Below are 26,237 nucleotides of genomic sequence, written 5' to 3' on the forward strand. Positions count from 1 at the left end.
ACCGACTCCGGTGTGCTGCAGCCTGTTTGCTTTTCCCAAGGACACAAAGGACAGCATGGCCTCAATCACCATTCTCCTCCTCACCCTCGGCAGCAAGTCAGGACACCCATAGCATCCTCTTGGCTGTCATCGCTGTTCTTATATACACTGTTATCAGGGTAGTAGTAGTGCTTTTTTTTTTTTTTTTCGTGTCAGTGGATTAAAAGTACATTTCTGTCATCCCATGTCTGAAAGCACAGATACTGAAGAGGTATATTTGAAAGAAAAGGGGCTATATTCATTTCTCAGTTAAAAAAAATCCAGTGGTGGAGAAATCTACCCCACAGGAGCTGTATTGGTAGAGCAGTTCGGTGTAGGTGCAACGAGTTCACTGAGAAAGGAGGATCACTGGGTGGTAGCTTGATGCTTTTAAGGTGTGCTGAAGCAGGCGTGTGGTATGACCGGTAATAGCTGTTCTGGAAATATGGCTCGTAGCATCCCACCAAAAAAATGCTGTGAAGGAAATCAGGAGAGGCAGAAGAGGCGGTGGAGCAGAAGAGCTTTTAGAAGGGAGTAAGACTAAATGGAGCCTCCAGATGAAAACTGAAAATCTAATATGTGATCTTGATTGAATGAACGTGGCATAAACTAACAAAATTAGTCTCTGCTTAACTTCCTAATGTGCTCTCACACGGAGATCGTTCAGCAAAGGAGCTGCTGTAAAAACCTACCAGCAAAGAAAGTAGTCTTAACAGAATAACCACTAGCGATTTGGGGAACTTGTTTTGAAAAATGAGCACTGCTTGAAAGAGAAAAATAGACTAGTGTAATAATAAATAGCATTAAAAAATGACCTTAAGAGAATGCTAAGTGCTTAAAAGTCAGGAAATGCCAGAACTAGTTTGAGAGAGCCATTGTAGTGCAGCCTGTTTCTAAAATAGTACAGTATCTTGTACATCTTTTACAACCTTCAGTACAAATGAATAATATCTTTTTGTTTGCTATTAATACTTGGTTTTCAGAGATGATTGAAGATATGAAAGGATAAGCAGCACAGGAAATATAACAGGCACTTCTATTTAGCTACAAGCTGTCTTTTACGTAGCTATATGAAAATAAATTGCCATATTGCATGTATCGCAGTGGTACTGTTGAAGCCAATGTCCTCATCAAAAGCGCGCTGAGATGTTTTGGGCACTGAGGGGTTGTGCCTGCCTGCAGCCCCTGGAGGCTGCATCTCTCCCTCATCCCCAGGGTTTCTTCCAGCTGTCGAATGTAAGGGCTTAAGGTGGCCCCCACCAAGTTACAGGATCCAGATATGCTAACAGGCACCAGACCAACAGCTTTAGGGATAAACAATTTATCTCTAAATAATGTTGAGGTAACAAATACAGATCAGGAGTACAACTATCTGCGTTGTTAGAAGAAATGCAGTAACTTGGTAGCACATTATCTAGGTCGAAATGACAGCAGATCCAGTAATTCAGCAATACTGAGCTAAACTTGATATCCAAGCAGGCAAAGACCTGCAAAACTATGGTCATAACCATGATTATCAGGCAGGCCAGCAGGAAGCAGGGCATGGCTTCCTCAGACAAGCAACTCGGACCAGCCAGCTGGCTCAGGGAATTCCCAGTTGCCCGACTGGGATGTCTTGTTGGTGAGATATGGAAGCACTATCTGGACTTGTTAATCGACCATCACATCCTCTCTCTGGCCCCGCTCTGTGACAATTCTTTGGGGCACGTGGGGCGCAGAAGTACTGTATAAAGCAGTACTGGCCCCAGGTGCCCACCCCTTGGTAGTGACTCAATCTAGGAAACGATGGTTACCATGGGCCAAGAGCCTGTTTAGCTTGGTTCTGGAGATGTGTTTTTCTCATGCAGTCTCCATCTTTGGTGACCAGCCTCTCACCAGTTTGAAGAATCTTTGCTATCTTTTGTCTTTTGAACTCTTCAGAACAATGTCTATTTTCTTCAGAAGGGTAGAGTGAAGGATGTCTTCCTCCTGCTGGAAGAAAAGTTTTCTTCCTGTTGGAAGGATGTCTTCTGCAGCCTGGGGCGATCTGGATTGAACCTCTGTTGAGCAGGTAGCTGTCTGAAGTTTTTGTCTGTCTGCCTTTCTATATGCAGCATAACTGATGCTTGAATTATCCCGTGCTGATCATGTAAATAAAATCAGGATGCACACAGATGTCCATATAAATTCATAAAGTAGTTGGGTTCTCTTCCTTATCCTCCAAATGCCTTTGTAGGTTTTTTGGGATTTGAGTACATCAGGCTTGTTTCTTATTCCCAGACATACATGCTGTTGGACAAATAGACTATATCGCTTAGGCTCTTTTAGAGCTTTTGGCTGTTGTCTAAATGCCCTGCAGCTCTAGTGATAGGTAGCATAATTTGCCACTTTTTTTTCCAGCGTAAGCAACTCTCTAGCAAAATGTAGTCATCCAGGAAGGTGTTTAAAGGCAAGGTTAGCAGGGAGCAAACCTTGAGGTGTCAAACTCTGCCAAAATTTCAGAAGAGAAACAAGATCTTTATGCATTCAGTACTTTTCAAGATAATTAGCGTACAGAATTTTATTACTATGAAATAGTGAGGACACCAAGCCTTTCTTAGAGCCTCCTGAGGTCCCACTTTTAGGATGAGTTTGACTTAATCATAGAAGATATCCTCTTTCTCCATGTGCCCGATATGACCAGCAGAATGTCCATTTTTCTCTGACATGCTGTAGCTGATCACTGAAGATGTGCTGAGACTGAAAAAATGCTTTTGTAATCTGAAAGTTTTGCATGTAGCCATCTGACCAGCAGCCTCTGCTTCCCTTTCCCAGCATGGAAACGGGCAAGGCTGGGTGGCAACGGGTCCTGTACTGGACAACCAGTTTCAGAAGGCAGGACTGCCTTGTTAGCCGGATAGCTCGGCTGTGTTGTGACTTGATACCTCTGGAGCGCAGGTTGCTGCACACCTGCATGCAGCCCTCTCCGGGCTGTGTGTGCATTAACACTCCTCACTGCTCCAGTTCTTTCCTGGTGAGCCTCAAGAATTTGGTGGTAAGGCCAGGCATGCCAAACTGTGCCTGAAAGTTATTACCAGACAAGTAGAAAATTAAGTTCTTATCAAGATGGCATATTAACAGCGTGGCCCAGTGGCAAATTAACATGGCTTGCCATCTTCTTTATGCAGGTGCCTATCGATGGGGTCCAGGAGCCACAGGTGGATGCTACCAAAGGGCGCTGCCTGCGCCGGACGGTGAGCGTCCCCTCCGAGGGTCAATTCCCCGAGTACCCACAAGAGGGGGCCACCAAACTAGGTAAGTGGAAACCTTGGCCTCACCAAGTTGATTTTAATTTATAGCTGCAAGCTGTATCAGAGGGCACAGCTTCCCGGGCAGCATCCTGGCAAAGCAGCCTGCCGGGGTGGCTAGTGTTGCAGCTCGATGGTGGTGGGAGGCCGTACGACCGTGGCGTTTGTAAGTGCCTGTCAGCAAAATGACTTCCAAACATCACGATTTATCCAAGCATCAGTGAGGTTATTATGGGGCACCAGAGGAGCTGGGCTGTTGCTGCACACAGGAAGGTTTGTAGCTGCGTTTGTAAGATTACTAGATAGCCCTGGGATTGACAACTGAGAGCTGCTGAACGCGGGTCAATAGGAATGCAGCTTTTGCAGATAGCTGTACGTGAGTCTCGATGGTTTTTAGAACTGTTATGTTTTACCTCACTTTGAGTCTCCCTGGAATTACCTTTGCTTCATATTTTCATAACAAGTACTGGATAACAGGGATTTTTTATGACTTACTTCATGCCTGTTCAGGGTGCAGTTCCTAAAAGAACCAGCCAGCTGCCTGCTGCTGTTGGCTATAATTATGAATGTTGAAATCTAGGGAAAGCAAAAGAAAGGGCAGGTATTAAAAATGACAGACAAAAGGTTTGTTGCAGTAGTTTCCCAAGTCCAGATTTGGCCTAGTTCCCCCTCTTTATTCCACCCCACCTGTGGTTGCATAAAGACCATCGTTCCAACTCTTTCCAGAAGAAAGGAAGAGTGCAGGGAGGCAGCAACCACACACAAGTGAACTCTTCTTTCTGTTCCCAACCTATGCAAGAAGCTTTCCCTGGCGTAGGCTGGTAGGATCTAGGAGCAGTTCTTCCTTAGATCAGCTGTAGAAAATATCAATCCTGGGAGAGGGTGAGCTGCATGCATGTCTAAACAGTAAAGCAGCCTTGATAATGTTGTTATCAAAGGTGAAGAGCAGGTAAAGTATCTTTCATTTCACAGGCTCAGCTGGTTTTTATGCCAAAGAATTTTATTCTGTGAGTATATTGCACACAAGTCACTAAAATCCCACTCTTCTAGGTAGTTAATTAACACATTGTGACTGTAGTACTTATTTATTTGTACTTGCCAATAGCACTATGTAACTCGTCCTTATTTGAGGAAGGCAGATAGGGTTCATTTTTTTGAATTGATTCCTGGATTAGAAGCCTGAGAAGAAACAGGGCAGGTTGGTGATTTAGGAAGGAAAACTGCAAAATACTTGGGGATGAGTGACATAAACAGACTCCTATTGGATTTGTTTGTGGCATTTCAGCTCTAAATGATGATCTTGTTTTGCTGTATGAACAAATGTTCATTCTTGTTTGGAACCAAAACCAGTATTAAAACATGTTTACACAGTGTTATAGGCAAAGCACTTACTCCATGCTAGTGTGGCTAGTGAGATGAATGACGAATCATATTGCAACCAGTCTGTGCTAGGCAATGAATATTATTTGCAACTTTGCAAGATAGGAAGACCTTTAAAATCTAGAATTTAAATGCCTTCTTTTTCTATACCATGTGCAAAAAATGTGTAGAAGAATTTCTGGACTTCACTCAGCATCTGAGCAGCTGGAAATCCCAGCATTACATTTTTAAATGTAACCTTGTAACTTTTCTCATTTTTCTTGAATTGCCATACAGAATGGATGACTGTGCTCTTTGGGTATATGCCTTACTATATATTTTGCTACAATTTTAGATGCATGCGGCATCTTGTAGCGTGCTACTTGATGTACGCCTGACAAGAATATATTAAAACTACAAGAGAAACTCATATCCGCATGCTCCTCTCAATATGAGAGCTGCAACTTGTAGAGTGCATAGACATCACAAAGTGCGTGGCTAAAGGAGCGGGCATGCAGTGGGAGGGGAAGAAGACATGAGCTGGAGAAAAATTGAGCAATGCTGTAAGGAAGGGTGAGGGTACGTAGGAGGGAAGGTTATATATAATCTCTGATCGCAGTGCCCTGGGTGGTTCCCTTGTTTTCACATCCTGGTTAGAAATGTCTCTTATCATGATTATGGAATTCCTGCTCATGGCAAAAAGGGGGTTGATAGGGAACAGTGGGAATGACTTTGTGTCAAGATGTTGAGCCAGAGGACAAACCAGTGAAGGAAACCACTGAACATCTTTTTATAAAGAGAAAGAAATGGATGGTGGCAGCCAGAACGTATCACCAGCAGTACAGATAACAACTGGACTAAAATAGCTTTGGAATGGACACCAAAAGCTGAAAAGTACAGCAGAGGCAGCTAAAATATCTAGTAGAGAAATTGCTATGCAGAGCTGATAAGAATATCTAGCTTGTCCTAGGGAAGCATGTGCATAATATGGCAACTGCAGGCATTGCATCTTATGATGATATCTGAAATTACTACTTGCAGAAGAGCTCCCTAGGGCTGGCTCTAGTGCAGAGGTTAAGGCATAGCAATGGCATTTGCTTTTTTCCCCTAAGTAAGGTTGCCATACCTTTCTTGTGATTTATTTATTTGGTTTTTTTTTTTTAAAAAGGAAAATCAGGTGATGGAACTCTTTTTCATCTGTAGCACTACAGTTTCACCTTGCATGAAACATCAAGAGTGTCTATGAGGTCAATCTTTCTGTTAATGGAGCAACTGGGATGATTGCATGTTCTTTGGGGGCTCTGCATAATCAGAAGTAGTACCCATTCTGCAAATTTTTGTGGCATTCTTTATAGCATTGTGCACACATCCTTGTAGCACCATTCCTAGGAAGTGCGTGGGAGAGAAACTACCCACGTTACAGCTGAGAAGTTGAAGCAAGAGATGTGTAACTCACCAGAGGTCAACATTAAGTCAAGTGTGCTTTACCCAAGGGCTGTTGTAGTCATTCTTGCCGTCTCTTTCATTTTTACCCTTGCTGCAGGGTTGGCTCAGCTGTTCATGAGGCAGCTGCTGAACCACCGTGGTTTACAGTCCCATGTACTAAGATAGACACCAATTTCCACATACTTTAGTACAGTAAGCTGTAATTTGTGATGGTTCAGCAGCTGCTAGGGGAGCAGCTGAGCCATCCCTTCTGTGTAGGCAGAAACCACTAGTCACCCTCGAATGAGAGCCGGAGGGGTGGACAAAGATAAAACACAAGATAGAAAGTGACTTGTTCAAACAGTGAAAACTAATAAGATCATTTGAAAACTGTAACTACTGCTAGCTTAGGAGCTTGCCCTGTGCTTGCAGACCGTGGAGAGGTAGTTTCTAATGCTGAAATTCTTAACTCCCATCTGGAAGGTACACTATACACTGAGTTGTGTCAGCAAGCCATTCGTTAAATATATGCCATGAAATTCTTTGGTACGTAATCTGTATCATGGTAGTAATACCTCTCTGTGAGTGAATAGGCACGCTCTAAATACGTGAGTCACTTACTAGGATTTCATCTTGGCACCACTTACTCAGAGGTGCTTCCATTCAGGGAAGCTAAAAAGCTGTAATTTCTCCCTAACGCCAGCTTGACCGCCTCTTCCCTTCTTGCAAGCTTTACTTTCAATGGGCTAATTCTGTTGTGAAGTGTGATATAGGCCCTAGAGACCACCACCTAAGTGTTACAGTATGAGGCGAGATGAAGAAAACTCGGGCTGGTCTCTCTCTCTGTTGCCTCCATTTCTCCTTCAGAGCCTGTTCTTTTTCCAACAGGTGTATTTTTTTTCCTGTTAGGGAAATTATATCCTTTGTAAAGGATCATTGTTTATAATAGCATATTGGAATTAACCATTCATGCAGTAAAAGCATGATTCATATTTCCAGCATTCATAACGGTTTGACAAACTAGTAACATTTATTGCTTCCTTTCCCAAAATAATCCTCTTCTCTCTTACTCTGCTTCCTTCTCACCACCTGCTCACACTAAATGAGAGTTGTTAAGCAGAATACATAGTGAAAGTTTTGATTCTGGCATCTGGGTTCATCTTTGTGGCATTAATAAGGGATTTTTTTTGCCTGCATATGTGAAATTATTAGGAGGGATTGAAAGTGAGGAAATGGTTTGGGTTTTTGTTTTGGTTTGGTTTGTTTTTTTTAATTTATTTCTAAATTATTAGGAAAGAGCATCATCAGGAAGAGAGTTTTTTGAGCTTCTCTGATGCGTAGAAAGGCTAGTGTTGATGCAAATAGATTTTCTTTTTATATTTTGAGATTAAGTCATCTGAGAAGAAAATGAAGACTGTTTCACTTGTTGAAACAAGTTAACCCTGTTGGTGTTTTTCTGTTGCATCTATGACTGCTGCATATGAAGGCTCTTGAGAAAAGATTGCTGAAAGCAGGTCAGAGGTGAAGATGCTCTTTGCAAATTTTCGTTTTGCCCTCACCTTGAGTCACTGGCATTGAGAAATTTTGTTTTGTATCCAGTCACTTGGTCTGATCAATGGGAAAATATAGTTTGTGTTGCTGACAAAGGTGACTGGAACCACACAATTAAAGCAGCTGCTTTTTTTCTTTTGTTTTTTCTCCACTCCCCCCCCAAATATATACTCCAGTTTCTTGGCTGGAGAGAGAATAGCCACCAAGAATGAGGACAGTCTGGGTAAGCAAGCCTTACATTACACCTTTTAGGATCTTCTACACAGTCAGCTCTGCATATACAGTGTCTACTGTGTGTCATTGTCTATTGACCCTTGCATAGCTCTTTAGCTCATTTTCTAGACCTTTGTGCTGCATCATCTTCACTTTATCAGAGAACCAACTCACCTTTAGTGCCTTAGCCCTCTCTGTAGAGCATTAATAGCTGTTACTCATCTGCTGACTAGTGTTGCGGCTCTACAGCTCTTCTCCCATCCTTTGGTACAGTTCCATCCATGCAACCTGCTCTTGTCGTCTGTTCTTCTCCTCGGAGCGAATCTCCTGTGCCCTGATGAATTGCCATTCTCTGAGCGTCTCTGCAAAGATTGCCTCTCCAACCACTACCATGGCAATGGTAGAGCAGTCATGCTGATGTCCAGTACTCAGCACTGCTGACATACTGGGAATACTGGGTCCAGTATTGGGCCCACCACTTGAAGAAGGATGTTAAGAATCTGGAGACAGTCCAGCAGACATCTACTGAGGTCATTTTGTTTATGAGCATGTGACCCATGAAAAGAGGCTGAGAGCACTGGTCTTGTTTAGGCTGGCAAAAAAAGAGGCTAAGGGTTTGATCTGATAGTCTATGGTTACTTGAAAGACAGTTAGTGGTAATGGAGCCAAACCCTTCTCAATAGTGGTAGATGACAAAACAAAGCGGGAATGGCCACCAGCTGCACTTTGGGAAATTCAGATTGAGGGATTAAGACAAAGTTTGGCACCAGGAGGGTAGTGCAGCACTCAAACAGGTTGCCCAGCAAGGCTGTACAAACTTTATCCTTCAAGGCTTTCATGGCTCAGCTGGACAAAGCCACAGCTGACCTTATCAGGTGTTGGCAAGGCCTTGCTTTGGGTGGAAAATAGGTCTAGATAACCTCCAGTGTTTCCCTGGTTCTCTATTTTACTTTCTATCCTTTTTTTACTCTCTCTTCCTAGCACGTGTTTATCTGCCTGTTGTCATAAAGCAACTGTAACTTGTCTGGTGCAGAGACTTCTCTGATTGTTTTCAACCTGTTTTTTGAATGAAGTAAAACTGGTGCTGCATCTGTCACACCCCCCTGCCCCTTTCTCCAATAATTTGTGACTCCCGGCCAACAAATGCTGAATTTGAGAGAGAGATAAAGGTCTCAGAGGTACTAAGTTCCTACAACTTTCATAAAAATACTTGGCTAGGGATCATAATGGGAAGGAGACTGGAAAACTTCTGATGAAAGCAGTATTGCAGTGTGTGCTCCGGTTGGGAAATACGCGCTGAAATGCAAATAGATAGGAAGCTAGGCACCCTTACTTTCCTGATCACACAACTGTTACGTAGTGGACATCTAATCTGGAATTCTAGCTCAGTGATAAATCACCTGAGTTGGAATTTTTCAAACCTGATTTTCCTCAAGTTAAGCACTTAAGTGAGAGGGCTGAGTTTCAAAGCAACTGCAGCTATCAATACCTTTTACAGAAAGGCTTGGGCTGCTAAAATTCATTTTAGATCTCTACACTCACTATTCAGGAGTGTACTTTAGAGCTAATAAATAAAATCTACCTTCATGTGTGGAATTACATGTAGAGTTTGGAAATTTGGTGAAGATGGAATTTTGAGTTTCAAACATTACTTTTAACGTCCGGATCCTCTGGTTCAGTTGCATAGTTGGCAGATTTTCATCTTGCTGATCACCCCCTTTGCATTTCCTCAAGCTCATTTTTTTAGTAAAACTTCCACTGAATTCAGAAAATTCTATGATCATGCAAACAAGGGAAGAAGTGATTAAAAATGAAGCATCAATCTGTTTTTGTGCCAGATCCATGCTGCATTGCTATCAGGTGACCAGTTAGCTGTGCAGAAATCCTGCCTCCGTACTGTTTTAAAAGTTTACATCCAGAGGCTTGGAAATGGAGTGAGCAGCAGAAGATTTGTTAAGTGACGTCTGGTTTCATTGCTGCCTGGTATGTACCTCTTACAACAGTTCCTGCAAGCGGCTGCGGAGCCCTCCTGGGTGGGGATGATTGCACCAAGAACATACACAGCCCATGCTCTTCCTCCAGGTAGAAACTGGGCAAGAGAGAACAGACATCAGCTGAAAGGTTTTCTGGGGTTATTTCAATAACTGCTGTTTCTAAGACAAGGTTGTCTGTAACTAAAGCAATCAAAGCTGAGCCTTGCTTTCTGTATATTCTAGATGGAATGAGTACTTTGTGATGAAAGAGTAAATAGATTTACTCTGTTGTCACCACATAATTACAATCCTTGTGCACTAAGGTTTAGGATGAATACCTGAAAAGGGTTACTACTTTGGGGGGGAAGGGAGGAGGAGGGAGACAGTCTGTTTTGGAAGAAGAGAAATTGTTTGTGACCTGGTCAATGAAAGCATCTGCAATGCACCAATCTTTACATACTCAGTAAAGATTTACTTAGGAAAGATGCAGGAATTTGAAATAATGGACTTCCTGTAACTTCTAACAAAACTGTATGCTGAAAAGAGAGCTGTCCCTTCACCTTCCACCACTCAACTTCGCCTACAAGGAATATCTGTTAGAAAGTGAGGGTGAAAAAATGCAGTTTACAGCTCCCTGTATTTCAGCTGTAGGGATTTATGATGTGTCTTGATGAAAGAATTTTCCCACTAGCACTGTCTGCTTTTTTACCATGTTGCTATGTGCAAAATGTCCATCTCCTGTCAACTGTTATTTGTGGCAGGGATGCAAAATAGGGCTTTGGGTTTAGCCCTCAAATTGAGGGGTGTGTTGTATAGCAGTATCTCTGGCAGGAAGATGGATTCAGATGTGCTGACTTTACTGGTTTGCAGCTCTTTGGGTTTGCCCAATTTGGGCTTGCAGGAGCGTGTTTGAATGTACGTGCACAATGTGAATCTTTGTCACGTGTACGTATTCCTTTGTGCAAACCCAGGAGTCTAAAGGATCATTACTGTCCATTGCCTTTTGCGTTTAAATTGTCAACTCTCCATGAGTGGTTTGGGAAATAGTCCTTTTTTCTTTTTGACCTGTGCTTTGTTCCAAAAATCTAAACTGCAAGGTCTCCAACAGTTGAAAGGTGATACTCTAATGAGATCAGTACAGAAAGCACTTGTGTGGTTTGACGCCGCTCGGTGGTGGCCAAAGAACTGGCTGTGTTTCTGTACTATGCACATTTAGCCGCACGGCTCTGTTCTTCCCTGCACCTCGGCCCTGACCTGACAGTGTTGCCAGAACCCTTGCACGTGAACCTTTTGTGAGCTGAGATCTGTAGCCTTTGGCTCACGTAATGGCACAAACGAGGGTTTGCTAAAGACTTTCTCCTTTGCCTGCTTCACTGTCTAGTGCATTGGGTCACGGTCTCCTAGTGCTGTGACCGTTGGGTATGATTAGTAGGGGTTGTAGCTACGCCGAGATCAATTGAAATTCTAAACTTGTAACTGTTTTTAGATGACATTGTTTACCCATCATGGTCTGTCCCAAAATGCAAATACATGCAAACTGTGTGTTGCAGTTTTAAAAATCTCCTGTAAAATACAGTTGCTTTTGGGCATCATTAAAGAACCAACAGGCTACACAGGGAAACACCTACTATGTGAAAAGTGTCCTGCTATCTTCCGCATCCACAAAAGAGGTTAGGAAACTTTGGGAAAAGCCCTGAAGTAATCTGAAATTTGGACAACGTACAGTGCAATTTGCCTGCCTTGGAAGGATGAAGAATTTAGACGACGCTGCTTGAAATTAAAACTGACTCCAGGGAGGCTCGATGTAACAAACAGGATGCCTGGATCTCAGTGACATTCCCTCTGGGCAACTGGAGTTATTTGTATACAGAAAATTGCCAAGCTGCTATCTTTTTCTTCTTCTGTAACGCAAGCAAAGCCAAAGGATTTTGTTTTGTTCTGAATGCTGCTGAAACTTTATTCCCTTGGACACAGATCTTCTGTGCTGAAAGCCACGTTTCGTCATGAAGCAAATTTTATCTGTTTGGATCTTAAACCTTTTTAGAGCAGCTATTAACAGGGATATGAATACATAATCTTAACTTTCTAGTATTGACACATAATCCATTAGGGGTTTTTTTTTCCCCCCCCTTGGAAATGTATTGTTACATCCCTGCTCATAACTTCTAGGACACACAAAAGATCGCTTTAGAGATTTTGGAATTTTGTTATGTGAGCATAAAGAACACTTTGTAAGTACAGCATGTTGTGCAATGTTGTAATTGCTAAGAACTGGTAGCTCTTGGACCATCTGGGGCAGATTTGTTGACTATGTTCTAACCAAGCCTCAGTTTATTATGAAGGAAGCTATAATTTTCCTTAGTTTTTCAACAACAACAACAATGAAAACTTCTTTATTAAATTCTTTGGAAGAATCTACCTTAAATCATGCATGAACTTACTGTGGATTGCTAAAATTTGTAGGTTCTCTTTTATAGTTGTTTGATCTTGTGGCAAAAAGTAATTACACTTCACCCAGCCATGTATACTTGCCTTTTTTCCTTCAGTAACAACTGGCTTAACACTTAATGGAAAATTAACCTTCCTTCCTACAGCCTGAATTACCTTATCTTAAGTCTTGTCTAGAGTTAATATGAACTGCTGAACTAAATTTTAAAATGTTGATGTAATTAAATGTCTCAGATTTGTTACTATTTACGGTATTAGTTGCTAATCAGTTTATTGCTTTAGCATAAACTGATACTCAACAATGCAAATACTTATGAAATTGGATTAAGTGCATCTAGTTGGAATTTTGCATAAAATTAAATATACAGAGTTCTTTCCGCTGCGCAGGGGTGTGCATGCTCTTGTCTCCCTGCTTTACTACCCTTTTTGGTGCCGGCTCTATCACGTGCTTGCCAGGTGGATCAATTCGACTTGACGCAGCAAAATCATGTTCACATACATGTTGTATTGATGGGTTAGCTTTGAATCTGATCTGGTAGATGTTCCAAATAACCCTGCAGCCATGTGGTGGCTCCAACACAAAGGAGATGGTGGGAGTGTGTTGCTTAAGGACCGTAGGAGAGCCGAATTGTTTCCACTTCTGTGCAAACCCCTAGTAGCAGCCTGGAGTTACAGCGGCCTGGGTGTAATATGAAGCTGCTCTCTGTGCTAGCTTTGATCTAGCCAGTGCACTTACAGTCAGAGTAGAGCCAAGGCAGCCGAGATTTCAACAAGGGCTGTGCAAGATTTTCAGAAGAGCTTGTGTTTCTTCTACCACCGCTGCTCTGCTCTCACATTCTTACAGCTACTGTTTCTTGAACTGCTTCTGGTATGTCTTCGTGTGTGGCAGTTGGGGCTCATGCCTCGCTTTTGAAAACTATTTCATTAGGGTTGCACATTTTTCTGTCCTAGGCACAGCCTTAAGTTCCCTATCTCATGCTGGCTATGCATACATTGTGTTAAAAGTTCATCCACTTCTGTAGCATTCATGTGCTTCTGTAATCTTTTTATAGTCCAGACTTCAAAACAAGAAGCATACACAGACAGTATTTGATGGACAAGCTTGTACAAGCAGTGGGAAAAACGTGAAGTCCTTCTGGAGGACCATTCAAGTCATTCTTCCAGGAACTTTAAAGAAATAGATCTGTTTTAAATAAGTGCACTATGCTGAGTAGTAAACCCATCACTTTTTTGTATTTTAATGAAGCTTGCGACTGTCACTTCTGCTTTTTTTTTTTTTTTCCCTTGGTTGTGTGGTGTTTCTAGATTTGAACCAGTCTTCTCTCATACCTCCCCTTCTCCTTAGCATACTTTCTCCATGTCATTGTATGTTGGATGTTCTCATAACAAACAAATATGGACAAGCAGGGCTGGCTGGTATTCTACTATAATAACTGGTGATCTGCCCTCTATCTTATCTTTAGAGCGCCGTAAACCTGGAATCCCTGTATTTTTGTTTGGCATTATGGATTATTGTTGTGGTCCCTGGCAGGTTTCCATCTGCACATCTGAGCCGCCGGTCCTGAAACGTCTCTGAAGGTATTGAGTGAAACGCTTTTGTACGTGTGCAGAAAAAGTGCTGAAGAACATTTTCTCATCGCTGTCCTAGGATTCAAAATTTGGGGGGATTTTCTTCTTTATAATTAGTTCTGGTTGAGGATGGCAGAACTTTCTAAGAAAGCTATAATGGGGCAAGAAATCCATTGTCAGTTATATATTGGGTTTTTATATGCAAGCCCTCAGGAGATTTGTTTTCCAGCAGGCAGTGATATTCTTACATCTTCAGAATACTCTATGAACCTGAGTTAATTTATCTCCACGATATCTCTGGCAAGTAGACAAGTAGAGTTTTTAAAAAATAAATAAAAGAGGCAGAGTTTTTGGTATTTCCTGTGACATTTTATGATAGTTACACTTCACTGGGGCGTTGACACACATCCTGTGGGTGAACTACTTTTTATAGATGCATAAATAAAAGTTCATAATACATGAGCTGCCTTAGGTATTAAATTAGACTTAGTCAAGCATGTACTGGGTATTTTGCTAACCTGCTACCCCTTTTGTAAATGATCACCCTTTCATAGCACCAGGGGAGGAAAGAATTGTAACCCTGATTTTTATCTGCGAAAGAGACAAAAATGTTTCAGCAGCACAGCAGAGAGATAATTTACTTAAAAGAAAAATAATAAAGCCACAGAGGAAAAGTGGGCTATTGAACTCTGCTGGAGTTCATCAGAAACTCTTCTAACAGGCACCTCTGTGTCGCAAGCAAATCCCCGATTCCCAAAAGATGCTTGCAGATGGAGAGGACTATACATTCTAGCAGTGATTAGCATCCATTAGGATTCAACCTGGTGTCCAGTAAAGTGCTTTTGGTTACAAGCTAATAATTCTTGATGCATATTTGAGACTGCTTTATCTTGTGTATTACCCAGTGAAGAATTGAAGGGCTTTCTGCCTTTTTTTCTTTCCTTTTTTTCATCTTGGGTGAAACTTTCATCTTGGATGGCACTGCAAATATTTGCTTGACTAGCAACCTTTTTTGCAGCGAATTAGATGTAGTTTAGGTGAGAATGCTGACCATTGGCAGCTCTAGTCATCTCACTTGATACTCATTGACGGTCTTTTCCCGCTGTTAAGAGGCATGTATGGACTAAAACCGTAGCAGGGTCTGGAGCAGTAACCTTCCTGACCTAAAGATACCACTGTCATGCAAATGACGAGTGCTTTGCTTTTGCAGCCAGCTTCATTACTTCATTGCAGGTGATGTTGGGCATTGCTGGTTTAAAGGCTGGGAAACCCTAATGGAGCCTCCAGGGGCTGGTCATTTTTGATCATCGTTGGATTAGTGCTCTGGTCTTGCTTTGACAGTGAGGGTAAGGTGTTAACCGTTCCGCGCGGGACCAAACAGGAGGGATTTGAGGAATGTTTTTTGTCAGATTTTAGAGAGACTGAATTTTGGAAGAGCTGCTTTATTCCCGCTTCTGGTAAAGCGTGTGGTGGTGGGTTGACCCTGGCCAGCTGCTGGCTGCCCACCCAGCCGCTCTCACCCCCTCTTCAACAGGACAGGGGGGAAAAAATGAGATTAATAAGCTCATGGGCCGAGTGAACAACAGAGAAACCACTTACCAATCTCCCCCACGGGCAAACCAGGCTTGACTTGGGGAAAATTAATTTAATTTATTGCCAGTGAAAATAAGTTTGGAGGAAGAAAACTTAAAACACCACCTTCCCCCCCCCCCCCCCCCCCCTTCACACCTTCATTCCTGACCCCTCGGCCGCCCTGTGCTGGGGTCTGCTGGAACCAGCTGGAACTGGTGTGAGGCAGCCCCGGCCTCTCCTCACAGAGAGCCCCAGCCTTGCTCTACCCGCACGGGTACCTCAGAGGCAGCCGGGGTTCGGCATGGCGTTTCTGGGTACGTGGGCACGTAGGAAAAGCACCGCTTTCCTCCGCGCCGCCTTCGGTCCCCGTATTTGTGAGGAAAAAGAGGATCCGCACTGAAACGCCGTCCTCATGGCGTCTTGCTGCTCCCTCCTGCTTTGGGCGGTAATGTGATCGGTACAAGCGTATGAGCTGGATTCAGTACTTTTTCCTGATACAGGCGCTATACTCGGCACGTATGACAATAACTTAAATTTATTCAGATTTTCAGTGCTCTAAGATGTTAGAAAACCTATTGATGTTCCGTAGTTTTTAAATTAATTTCTGAGACCTTTGCATAAGACTAAGTAATGGAAACTTTGCTGAATACAGACAGTGGTTTTTTAGACAGATCAATCTGGAATATGCTGGATATATGAAGAGAACGTATATTAAAACATTTTTCAAGTAGCTTCTCTCCCTGCATAATTTGGCATTTAAAAAAAATCTTCTGCTAGCTGAGTGTTCTCATACGTATTTCTAATTTTAAGTAGTTCAGATAGATCATAGGAAGATAGACCTTAAGCAGACATCTCCCCTTTAGTCGTAAATGTTTTATACTAAAAGAAATGAATTTACATTTAAAACTTAGATTTTTAAAAAGAAGATTCAACTCTCAGCTACTTTCTTTTTATCTATTCTGCTTTAGTGCTTCTGCTCTGCTAATAGGTTTCTTCAGCAGCCGCCTCCGGAGATAGAAGCTGTAAACATGCCTGGTCTGAACAGAGGCAGCAGAGCTGGCCAGGAACCAGTTAATTCATTGCACTGACATTTTTCTTGAGCTTTTGGGTGGCAACCTCCTGTTTTTCAAATTCAACAAGGCCTTTTTAATGAGAAGTACAATCTTACATTGTCAGAAGATTGGCTATTTGAACAAAAGTCACATGGTGAGGCACAGGTGATGATATCAGAGGGGTGTTTTTTTTATAATCTTTATTCAGTGTCACAGTCTTTTGGAAACAACTTTTATTCCTAGACTTAGCAAATTGCATTTCAAATTCCTGAAACTGGTTAGATTTCTAGAATACTTCAAAGTACTTGTATTGTTTCCCCGCCCCCCCCCCTTTTTTTTTAAATATCTTACTAATTCACTGTCTCTTTCTAAGTCTTCAGCAGGTGTATTTGCTTGAGTCAGACAGCTCCTTTGGCATTTCAGAAATCTTTTGAGGTTGGTACAGCAAGTTTTAGGATTGGAAAAAATAGATACCAGGACTGAACCTTCCCAACTCACTAAAAATGGCTTCTTTGGAAGAAACAGGCTGATTATGGCCTTATTTCAGAGCTGGATCCAAAGTTTAAATCTTCTGTTTGAACCTGATTTAAAAACAGAGGATGCCTAAATGATGTGAAATGAAAAAGCAAAACATGGAAACAAACATGAGAAATGTAATCAGACAAACTTTTAAAAAAAGGAAAGAAAGAAAGAAAAGAAAGAAAGAAAGTGCCAGGATTTGGCCATAAAAACATTACAACTCTTTGAAGAGACATACAGGCTAACTTTAATGTCCCAGTCCTTAATTTTTCCATCTTTTCTATCACGCCCTGTGGTATATGTGAATTGTCTGATGTTGCTCCACCCTCCACAGAGATGATTTTCTGTGGTGCTGCAAAATGTAGTTGGTACAGTGCTCTGCAATGAAGTGTTCTATGTAATTACCATAGTATTTGGGTTTTTTGCAGAGCAAGGGTGGTGGGAGAGAGGAGATTGCAATCACTTATAAACTGCTACTGCTTTTTTCGAGAATCCGGCCCAACTGAGATTATGGGACCCTTTTGCCCAACCGTTTCTGGTAATTAAGCATTTCTAAGCAGCAGGTCATACCAATTTGTCTTTCAGAAGGAATGTTTATTTTGTTATACTGCTCTTAGTGACAGGGTTTTTTGGGGTGATACCTGTTTTTTGACCTGCTATTCTGTTCCAGTGCTAATCTTGATGTGAGATCCCTGGGTGTAGTTTAGTGATTGATATTAGAGGGTGAGGGAGCAATTATAATTTTCTATTATTTATTTTGCAGTCAGTATTGTTTAAGCATGCATTCAACGAGTTTCTTTCCCAGGGGCTATGCTGTGCTTTTCACGCAAATTTCTCACATGAGCCTTGGCAGGCAGTAGGGTGACAAAAGTCACTGTTTCTTCCAGGGGAAACACTGTGAGGATGTGGGGAGGTTGCTGCCTAAGAGAAGGTACAGAAGGTCATTTTAAGTAATCCAGTGAGAAAGAAGGGGATGGGTAGCATTTTAGGAGAAAAACACTGAATCAGAGGAGAATATTGTGTTGTAAACTAGTGGCAAAATTACAGTAAAATAGGTAGGAGAGAGCGTGCAGCCTCTTTAGCTCTTCGTGAGCAATTTTAGCCTGTTTAGCAACAGGCTGAACAACTTTGCATTCCTCTTGTGTGTGTGCTTGTCTGCTCCGGTCCCTGACCGGCAGGTGGGATCTGCCGGGAATCAAACCCTCAACTTTTAGACTGGTCCAACTTGACATGCTATTCTCAGCAGGGGCATTGTAATGTATAAGGGACATTATGATGGCAGCAGTAACCAAACTGTGTAGGTTTTTGTTTCTGCGCCTTAAAAAGCAGCTTTTGTCTTTTTATTTTAGAGCAACGCTATACCTGTAAATTCAGCTCTCGGCGCTTCTAAAATCGAAGAAGAACAGAGCTCAGGAAAAGGCTTTTGGTATCAGCCTTCACCATTTCACTTTTCAAGGCCATAGATCTTAGACTGAATTTAAAGGGAAAAAACCCAACAACAAAAGCAGTGCAGGAAACGAAGCGGGAGGGAAAGTTCATTGTTTCAGTGGCTCTCCGGGGCTTTTTTGGTACTGTGTATTTCCTAAGCTGTAGAAACATTTGAAGTGGGGAAACATCTTCAAAGCGCAGTTTTGTCAGATGCATTCAGACATTCCTTGTTCAGGCTGACAAAACCATGTTTTCATCTGGACTGGCTTCTCGTAGTCCAGACGGTGTACACAGTGATATCAGCCTCTTAAGTTTCCCTGTAGCTGATTTGAGACTTGGAGTCAGCTGCTTGAAATCCCTGAATTTTCTCAGCCTCAGATGTGTTTTTGTTTAACAGGAGTCTCCTCCTGCCCACACCCCCTTCCACCCCACCCTGAGTGCTTGCGCCGTCTCTCGGCTCCCCCACCCTCCCTTGGGACAGGAAAAATGAAGTGTCTACCCATCCCGGGTAGATTATGTCGCTGTTTGCAGGGAGGACGGCGTGCATCCCATGCGCTGAGAGGGGAGGCGAGCGACCGAAGGGCGGCTATTGTTCAACTCGAGCCAAGGAGCTGAACTGAGAGCCTTGCGCTTGGACGGCTTCGGCTCTGGCTTTTCTGCATTCCAAACCGTCTGAGGCAGAGAAGACAGAGCGCGGGAGAGAAGTGTGCAGAGGCTACGCTGACTTTCTGGTTGGCATGGTGGCAGGACCATGGTAGAGGTATTAGGATTACCGCAGAATGCAGTTCACAGGTGAGATCCCTCCTGACACGGTCCATGCAAATAGGGGACTGTATTGCTGCAATATTTCCAGCGAGGCGGGATCGGGTAGGAGGCACATAGGTATTTTGCTGGAAATTTAAAGTGACTAGGCTTATAGGAACTAGAAACTTGTAAGGAGTTTTTTTGCCGTGTTGCATGTATATAGCAACTCTCTTCTTCATTATTTCAATTTTATACACAGGTTTTTAAAGAGATATTTACATAGATTTAACGTGATGAATGGAAAAGTGGATTATTGGTACTTTTCTGCTCAGTAGTACAGAAATTACACGTTAGTATTTGAACGTGATATAGATTCGAAGATGAGAAACAAGTTTTTGTAATGGCTTTCAAAGTTAAAAATCTAATTTATTGCTACTTAAATCATTAGGTTTACTTTTCTCCCTCTCCCTGAAAGCCTTTACTTACCTAACATAGGTCAGTACCTTTTAAAGTGACGTTGCATTTCTGGATAAGGCCAGGCATCGTTCTTCAAGGGCACGCTGTGGGAATATTTTCAGTATTTACTTGTGGCTGGCATTGCGTGATGTTTTCAGCATATGATATTGCCAACCTTGCTTCCTGTCCTCCAGCGAGTGATGGTAAATCAAAGCAGTTCAGGGAATCCTACAGGTTGCTCATAAAAACAAGAGGATTTGTTTTCTTTTCAGTATAAAGGGCACTGCCTTAGTAATGCTGCTTGCTTTTCTGGCAGCTTTTGTCTTAAAAGGTATTGCTAAGCGATAACAAGCTGGAAAGCATTTAAGTTTCATGCCTTTTGATACAGTGAGACATTTTTCAGTAGCTACAAAAGCAATACATGTTTAAGGAAACCGGGAATGGAATATCTCGAGTTAAATTTTTTTGTACCTTGGAAACATCCTTTAATAGGTACTGATTATGAAGTCCTTCTTAGTCATTTTCCTCCTCATCTGTAGACCAGGGAGAATACTAATTTGCTAACTTGGAGAGACTGTTTTTGTTAGCCAGAACCAATGAGGTTGTTCTGTAGCTGCTTTTGAATTACATGATTAGAAAATGAAAACCTTCTGCCTTAGCTTTTTTTGGACAAGCATGTGTTTCTTTCAAAAACAAGCAAACTTTTAGCAAACTAATCAGAAAAGCTCAAGGCAACACAATCCTGGTCCTTTCAAAGTTTCATTTAGGTGATTTTGGGGTGGTTACCAGGAGGTACCCTTTAGAATTTCCTGTCTCTTTGGGGCTCTTTCATACAATTAACATGTTAATAGGGTAGTGAATTAAAAATACAATACCGGGAAGTTCTGGAAGGCAGACGTGAGCAGCAAACTTACATTCCTGCAAGTTCTTCATGTTGTGCCTAGCTTTATCTGATACTCTGAGTGCTCTCGCTCTTTGTCTCTGTAAAAATCTGCGGGGAGGGGGAAACGATGTAATTGTAATGAATACTTGAGGTGGCTTCTGTCAGAAGGATCTGTTATGGCTCTTTAAAGCTCATGGGAACAAGTCAGCGTCGTTTTTATATAAGCAGGAGGAAAGGGCATTGTGGTATACTGAGGCTTGACCTGCTCTTTGCCATTTTCTGGTACTGGGAGTAAGTATTGCACCAGCTGTGTAATACTGGAAGTCAGAGAATTCTGTGATGCCATAAAATACAGGGTATGGACAGCGCTTGTAAATGGCTTGTTGGCATCAAGAGACAGATTAATTTTCCAGCCTGTAGAGGTATGTACCTTTTCAAAGCTTTAATTCTCCACAAAGGGAGTACTTCCTTTTATCTAGATTTCTTGGCTAATTGGCATCAGACAGCACAAATGTTTTTTAGGAGAGCTAATAATGGTGGGATTTGAAACTGGGCCAATGGCAGAAGGGAGACCTAATGATCACCTTCCATTTAATTTTCTACATATATGGGTGACTGCTTCTAGTGAGGGAGAGGGAAATCTGCACAAGAAGTCAGCAAGCAAATGATGCAACTACTGTCAGTGCTTACAGTTTCAACAGTATCATCTCCACATGTTAAATGGTCAACGGACTTCGACTATATATGTGTGTGTGTATATATGGATTTAATGGGACCTGGTGCCAAAATTGTTGTGGTAAACATAACTACAAAAATTGGGTTGCCGAGTTATGTAATAGCTGGTTATCTGAGCAGATGATGGCAGCTACAAATAACTATGGTGAGTCTGTATAGAGTTTCCTTCCATAGCTGAACAGTGCTGCTCCTTCGGCGGTGGATCTGCTGTGGTGACACACAACATGGCATTTTTCTTCTCTTGGACCTGCAGCATGCTCAGCATGGTCTTTAGGAGGGCAACGTTGTGACGTGGATACCTGCCAGAGAAGTGAAACGGCTCTGCTGACACGTTTGCTTAGAGTAGGCCTCTGGGCAACCTTCAAAGTGGCGCCAACCACAACCATTCAAATATGCAAGTCTGGCTTAGAAAAGAGGAGATTGAAAATAATGTTTGTATTCATTTTCGTGCTTGTTTTGATCCTTTTTGGAGTAGGCTTCAGTCAGACTTCTCAGGCTCGGTCACACTCTAACTGTGAAAGCCAGGTCTTTTTTCTACAATAGAGGCTGTAATTGCCTCCACATTTGTTTGATTCCAGGAATGATGGCTACAGGAAAAATGCCAAATGTGCAAAGTACAGCGTAAGTCTAATGCCAGCTTTCACAGCAGTCACGCTCTTAACATACCTGTCAGGGTATGTCCTAAGATCACTCTAAAATGTCGACTATATTCTCCAGGGGAACTCTCACCAGAGTCCAAGAAGAATCTTTAAGATATTGCATCAGTCAGAAATTAAGCTCATGTCCACAAGATGGAGGACTTGGTATGTCCTTGTAAAAATTCCCTAAACTGTACAGTCTCTTACCTTGCTGTGTTTCCTTGCTTCACCACTAAATTTGGTCCCTAATTTGGAAACAGATTAAAAAAAAAAAACCTTCCATGTACTGCCTTTCTTGTACTGATCTCGAGTGTTTGTAAAGGCCTTGGGCTTTGGCAGTTGCCTTATTTTGATGCTTACCTAGAGATTAACATAGTATTCCTATAAACACAGGTGGAACTGGGGAGTAAGAGGGAGGGAGACCACATGATTCATAGGCAGGGGTAGGAAATCATATAGCTGGTCATAACCACTCAGTTCTCCAGAATGCTCCTGCTTTTCTGCTGCATACCTGGTAAGTGCAAGCTGTGTGCTTTCAGGCTACTAGATACTGACATTTTTTTGTTGGTGGTTTTCTGTCTCGTTTTCTGGTGTTAGAGGTGCAGGTTATTGTGAATTAGTGTGGGGGTTTTTTTGTCTGTGCCAATCAGGGAGAGTTTAACTCCCACCTGATGATGTCAGCAAAGCTGCGGTTTCTTGACATATAAAGGGAGCAAGCAGTGACCTCAGGGTGGAGTAAAGCTCCCTATTGGCACAGCACCCTCAACCCTGCTCTGCAAGAATCGCAGGTATTCAGTTTGTGTTGAAAATAAGCAAGTTGAACTTGTTGTGGGAGTGCTATATAAAGCTGTTACCTTGCACTAAACCTTGTAGGAAGAGAGTAAATAGCGCTGAAGTTGATGGGATGTGTGTGACAATTCCTATGTGATCTGACCAGAAGCTTAAGAAATCATATGGTCAGTAGAGTGTCATATATTGATCGTGTTGAATCGCTTCCCAAAATACTTTGAAGCCATCTGTGTGGATCTTATGCATCCTGATGGCGCCAGAATGTTGCAGACTGAATGAGAAGATGTTTTGTTCTCTCTCATCTGAAACTATTTTTCTCAAAATTGTAGTTTTCGATTATCTATGTGATCATGTCTAGTCATAGAAGGCAAAAAAACCTAAACCAAACCAACCACCACCCAAACCCCAACCCTCACTAAGATGTTCTTTTGTTTGTTTGCTTCTTGGAGATGTCATCCAAGTACCTTAGTTTAAATAAGAAAAATTGTTCCTGGCTGTTTCCCTGCTCCGGTTGAGAGTATGTGCCCAAGGAAAAAGAGTAGATAAGAAAGTAATAGTAGAGACCCACAATGAATGATGGTAGCAATCCAACAAAACTGCCTTAATTATTTTCGCTTGCATGTTTTGCTGAATTTGGGCAAAATTCAGCACTTGTGAAGACATGAGTTGTGCCGAGTATTTGACCTGCAGGGTGAGCAGGAGAAGCTGTTGTCCTTTTCCATGCTTGACCGTGGCATTCATGGGGAAGTGCTTCGCTGTCCCAGTAGCAACTTGGAGGACGGCTTAGTGCGAGGTGTCCACTTTCCCTAAAAAACCTGTCTGCTTGATTTCTCTTTCTGATAATTCATAGCACGTCAGCATCTTGAAGTGCACAGGATCGAGCAGTTGAGTCCTCAAGGATAGTAATAACCTGTCAGATTGACGACCCTTTGTACTGTACCTGTCCCTATCAGTTGCATTACAAGCACTGGGAAGAACTATTTAAAAGATGCTTTTTCCCTGGTGTTCCAGTATAATTTCTGATAAATCCATCACATGTTAAGTGCTTCTCCTTGTCTGTCTTCCTAATAAAGTTCCTTTATAATGATTCAGAACAGAAGGGCCTTTATGATCATCTGTAGAAGAGCAGTAGTGCTGCACCTGAACTGCTTAAGCAAGACTTGTGCCTTTAGAGACAGGGCAGGGAGGAGCGGGTGCTTCAGTTCACTGCCTGCCTGCAGTGTCGTTTCTATGTGGTTACTTGTTGTTTTTTCTTCTTAATACCTGGGAAACTTAAAAGTACAGCCAGCAGAGCTGTAGATGAGTCTTCCTGGCTTGGAAAGGTTGATTTTTCTTGGACTATCTTGAGTGATGCAAGTCAGGGGGGTAGAAGGAAGCAAGCTGTGCTCCTTTTTGGTTCTTGGTTTGGGTTTGTTTTTTTTTAATGTGAGTGAATATTTGTACTTGTCTCTTGCTTTCTCCAAAATGTTCTTTTCCTTCCAGTAGCTCTACAAGAATAGTGTTCGTTCTTGTTAAATTTTGTCTTGGTCATGGTTAAGCTGTACTTATATTTCAAGTTCGCATTTCTTGGAAATTCTTGTTCAGAAAAAACAGTGTGATGCTGATACTGCTTGAGACACTGGCGATTTCGGTCCTCCCAGTATCAAAGTTCAAAAGTTACTCCCCATCTCTCTTTCATACTACTTTAAAAGACAGAAGAGCTCTTCGATTTCCAGGCTGGATCTTCAGATGTGTGAAGCAGGTGATATAAATGGGCTCAGCAGTGGTGGACGAGACCCTGAATATTGATCTTTTTCATGTTCTTCATCCATTCTTGAAGGTTTGGCACCTCTCAGGGCTTGTTAATTTTTCTTTCAGTCTTAGCATTAAGATAATATTTCTTACGTGTTACTCCTAAAGTTATTTAACAATATGTCTAGCAAAGATGCTAGCTCAGAAATCCTTTTTTAAATTTAAGTGCTTGAGACTCAATTCATTTCAAGCTGACACTTTTGCAGTGTTACTGAGCAAGGGCTTCCATATCAATTTTTGTGCTTGACAAATCTGGGAAAGTGTGGGTTTGCTTTGTTTTTACAGTTCCATGTTTTCACATCATTTTGAGTCTGCTCTTTCTTTTGAACACCCAGTGGTTTTGGTTGGAAGGAAAGAATATAGAAGGTATTCTTCATGAACACATTCTTGGGAAAAAAGTCATCGCGTGAATACCAGCATCAGGAATTAAGTTACTGCTCGTTAAATGTATAGCTGGATACGTTCATACTTTAATACAAGATGTCTGTTTACACGAGGCATATGGCTCACAGTTTGGAAAGGCACTCCAGAGTGGATGACTCTGTAAATAATATCTTGGCCCTAATTTGGAATTAAATATCTTAATGTTGTTAGAGTAGTCATTAATAGATGCTTACAAACTACCATACTGCTAGCAGCCTAAATTTAGCCAAATCCCTTAGCTATGCTGAGGATACCTGAAGTTGGACTGAGTACAAAAATGTAATTAAGTTGGTGTGGAAATGGGGCAGGGGAGTGGAGGGGGGCAGGATGTGGAACATAGTTGCTTCATCAGTGAAGTTGTGAAAATCCAGCAGTTCTCCCAGCAGAAATATTTGTGTCAGAGCTCTTCATGCTTCTGGTTGAGTCACTGTTTTGTTACTGTTGTCAAAGTGGTTTTCCATGGGAAAGTGGACAGCAATAACACAATGGTTTGACCTATAGTAGTAAAACTTTCCTATAGCTAGTTTTTCCTGATTTTTGGAACTGGCTTACTTAGGGTTAACATGCTCAAGAACCAAATCACAGTAATTTGCCTATTCTTCAATTACAGTAAATTTTTAAACATAATTTAAGACTGCATCTTTCTTTGCTGTACATGAGCAGCATGACGGTTTCTGTGCTTACCTCCTTGGCCTTTAGATAGAGCCAAGTTTCTTTCTTTATACAATGCTGGACATTCTCTGTGATGCGGGTGCAGGTACATGTCTCACTCACTGATCTTCAGCTGGTGGTTTGACTCTCAGTCTTCCTGCTCTCCTCAGGCATCTCTTTATTAATACAACCTGGAGGAAAACAGTATAGGGGTGTATAGTCTTAGACTCAGCAAAACTTAATTTTGTGGGCAGGTGCAGTCAGCAGCATGAAGGATTCGTCTCCAGCCCCTACCACATTACAGTCTTGCATCAATTTTGCCAGGAAAACACAATACTGGGATCTAGAGAGGGAACTGGGGCAGCCATCTTTCTAAAAAAAGCCACCTTGTTTATGTTGTGTTAGAAAGTTCATGAGGAAAATATTATGGAAAAATTGAAGGCGTGTTTTAAAAGTAGTTTAAAATTCAGCTCCTTAGCAAGTAGCTTCATAGGCTTCTGACAGCTTTTTTTTCCTTAACCTGAAAAGCATGTCTGTAATTCTAAGTTGTTGAGTGTACTCAAAATAGTTCATATGCACCAAGGAAGCACAATGTAATAGGAGGTCTCTTAAGACATAGCTTGCTATTATGGAAAAAATTTTGAAGCCTTGATTAGATTCATATAGGCAGTTAGATGTATCTTTATATTGCAAGGGAACTGTAAGCCAACTTCTGTGCTGGTAAGAGTCGTTCT

At 41.9% G+C, this 26,237-nt stretch overlaps 1 protein-coding gene across 2 annotated transcripts in view; it reads left to right on the top strand.

Moving 5' to 3' along the window:
• RASAL2 (RAS protein activator like 2) overlaps positions 1 to 26,237 on the top strand; it is a 184,739-nt gene that overhangs the window by 89,862 nt on the left and 68,640 nt on the right. For both annotated transcript variants that reach the window (XM_082002903.1, XM_082002904.1), the window contains exon 3: positions 3,165 to 3,291. In XM_082002903.1, coding sequence (XP_081859029.1) covers positions 3,165 to 3,291 — 127 coding nt within the window. The remainder of the gene's footprint in view (positions 1 to 3,164; positions 3,292 to 26,237) is intronic.

Source organism: Phaethon aethereus (genome assembly GCF_964289735.1).
Source record: "Phaethon aethereus genome assembly, chromosome: 8".
NCBI lineage: Eukaryota > Metazoa > Chordata > Aves > Phaethontiformes > Phaethontidae > Phaethon > Phaethon aethereus.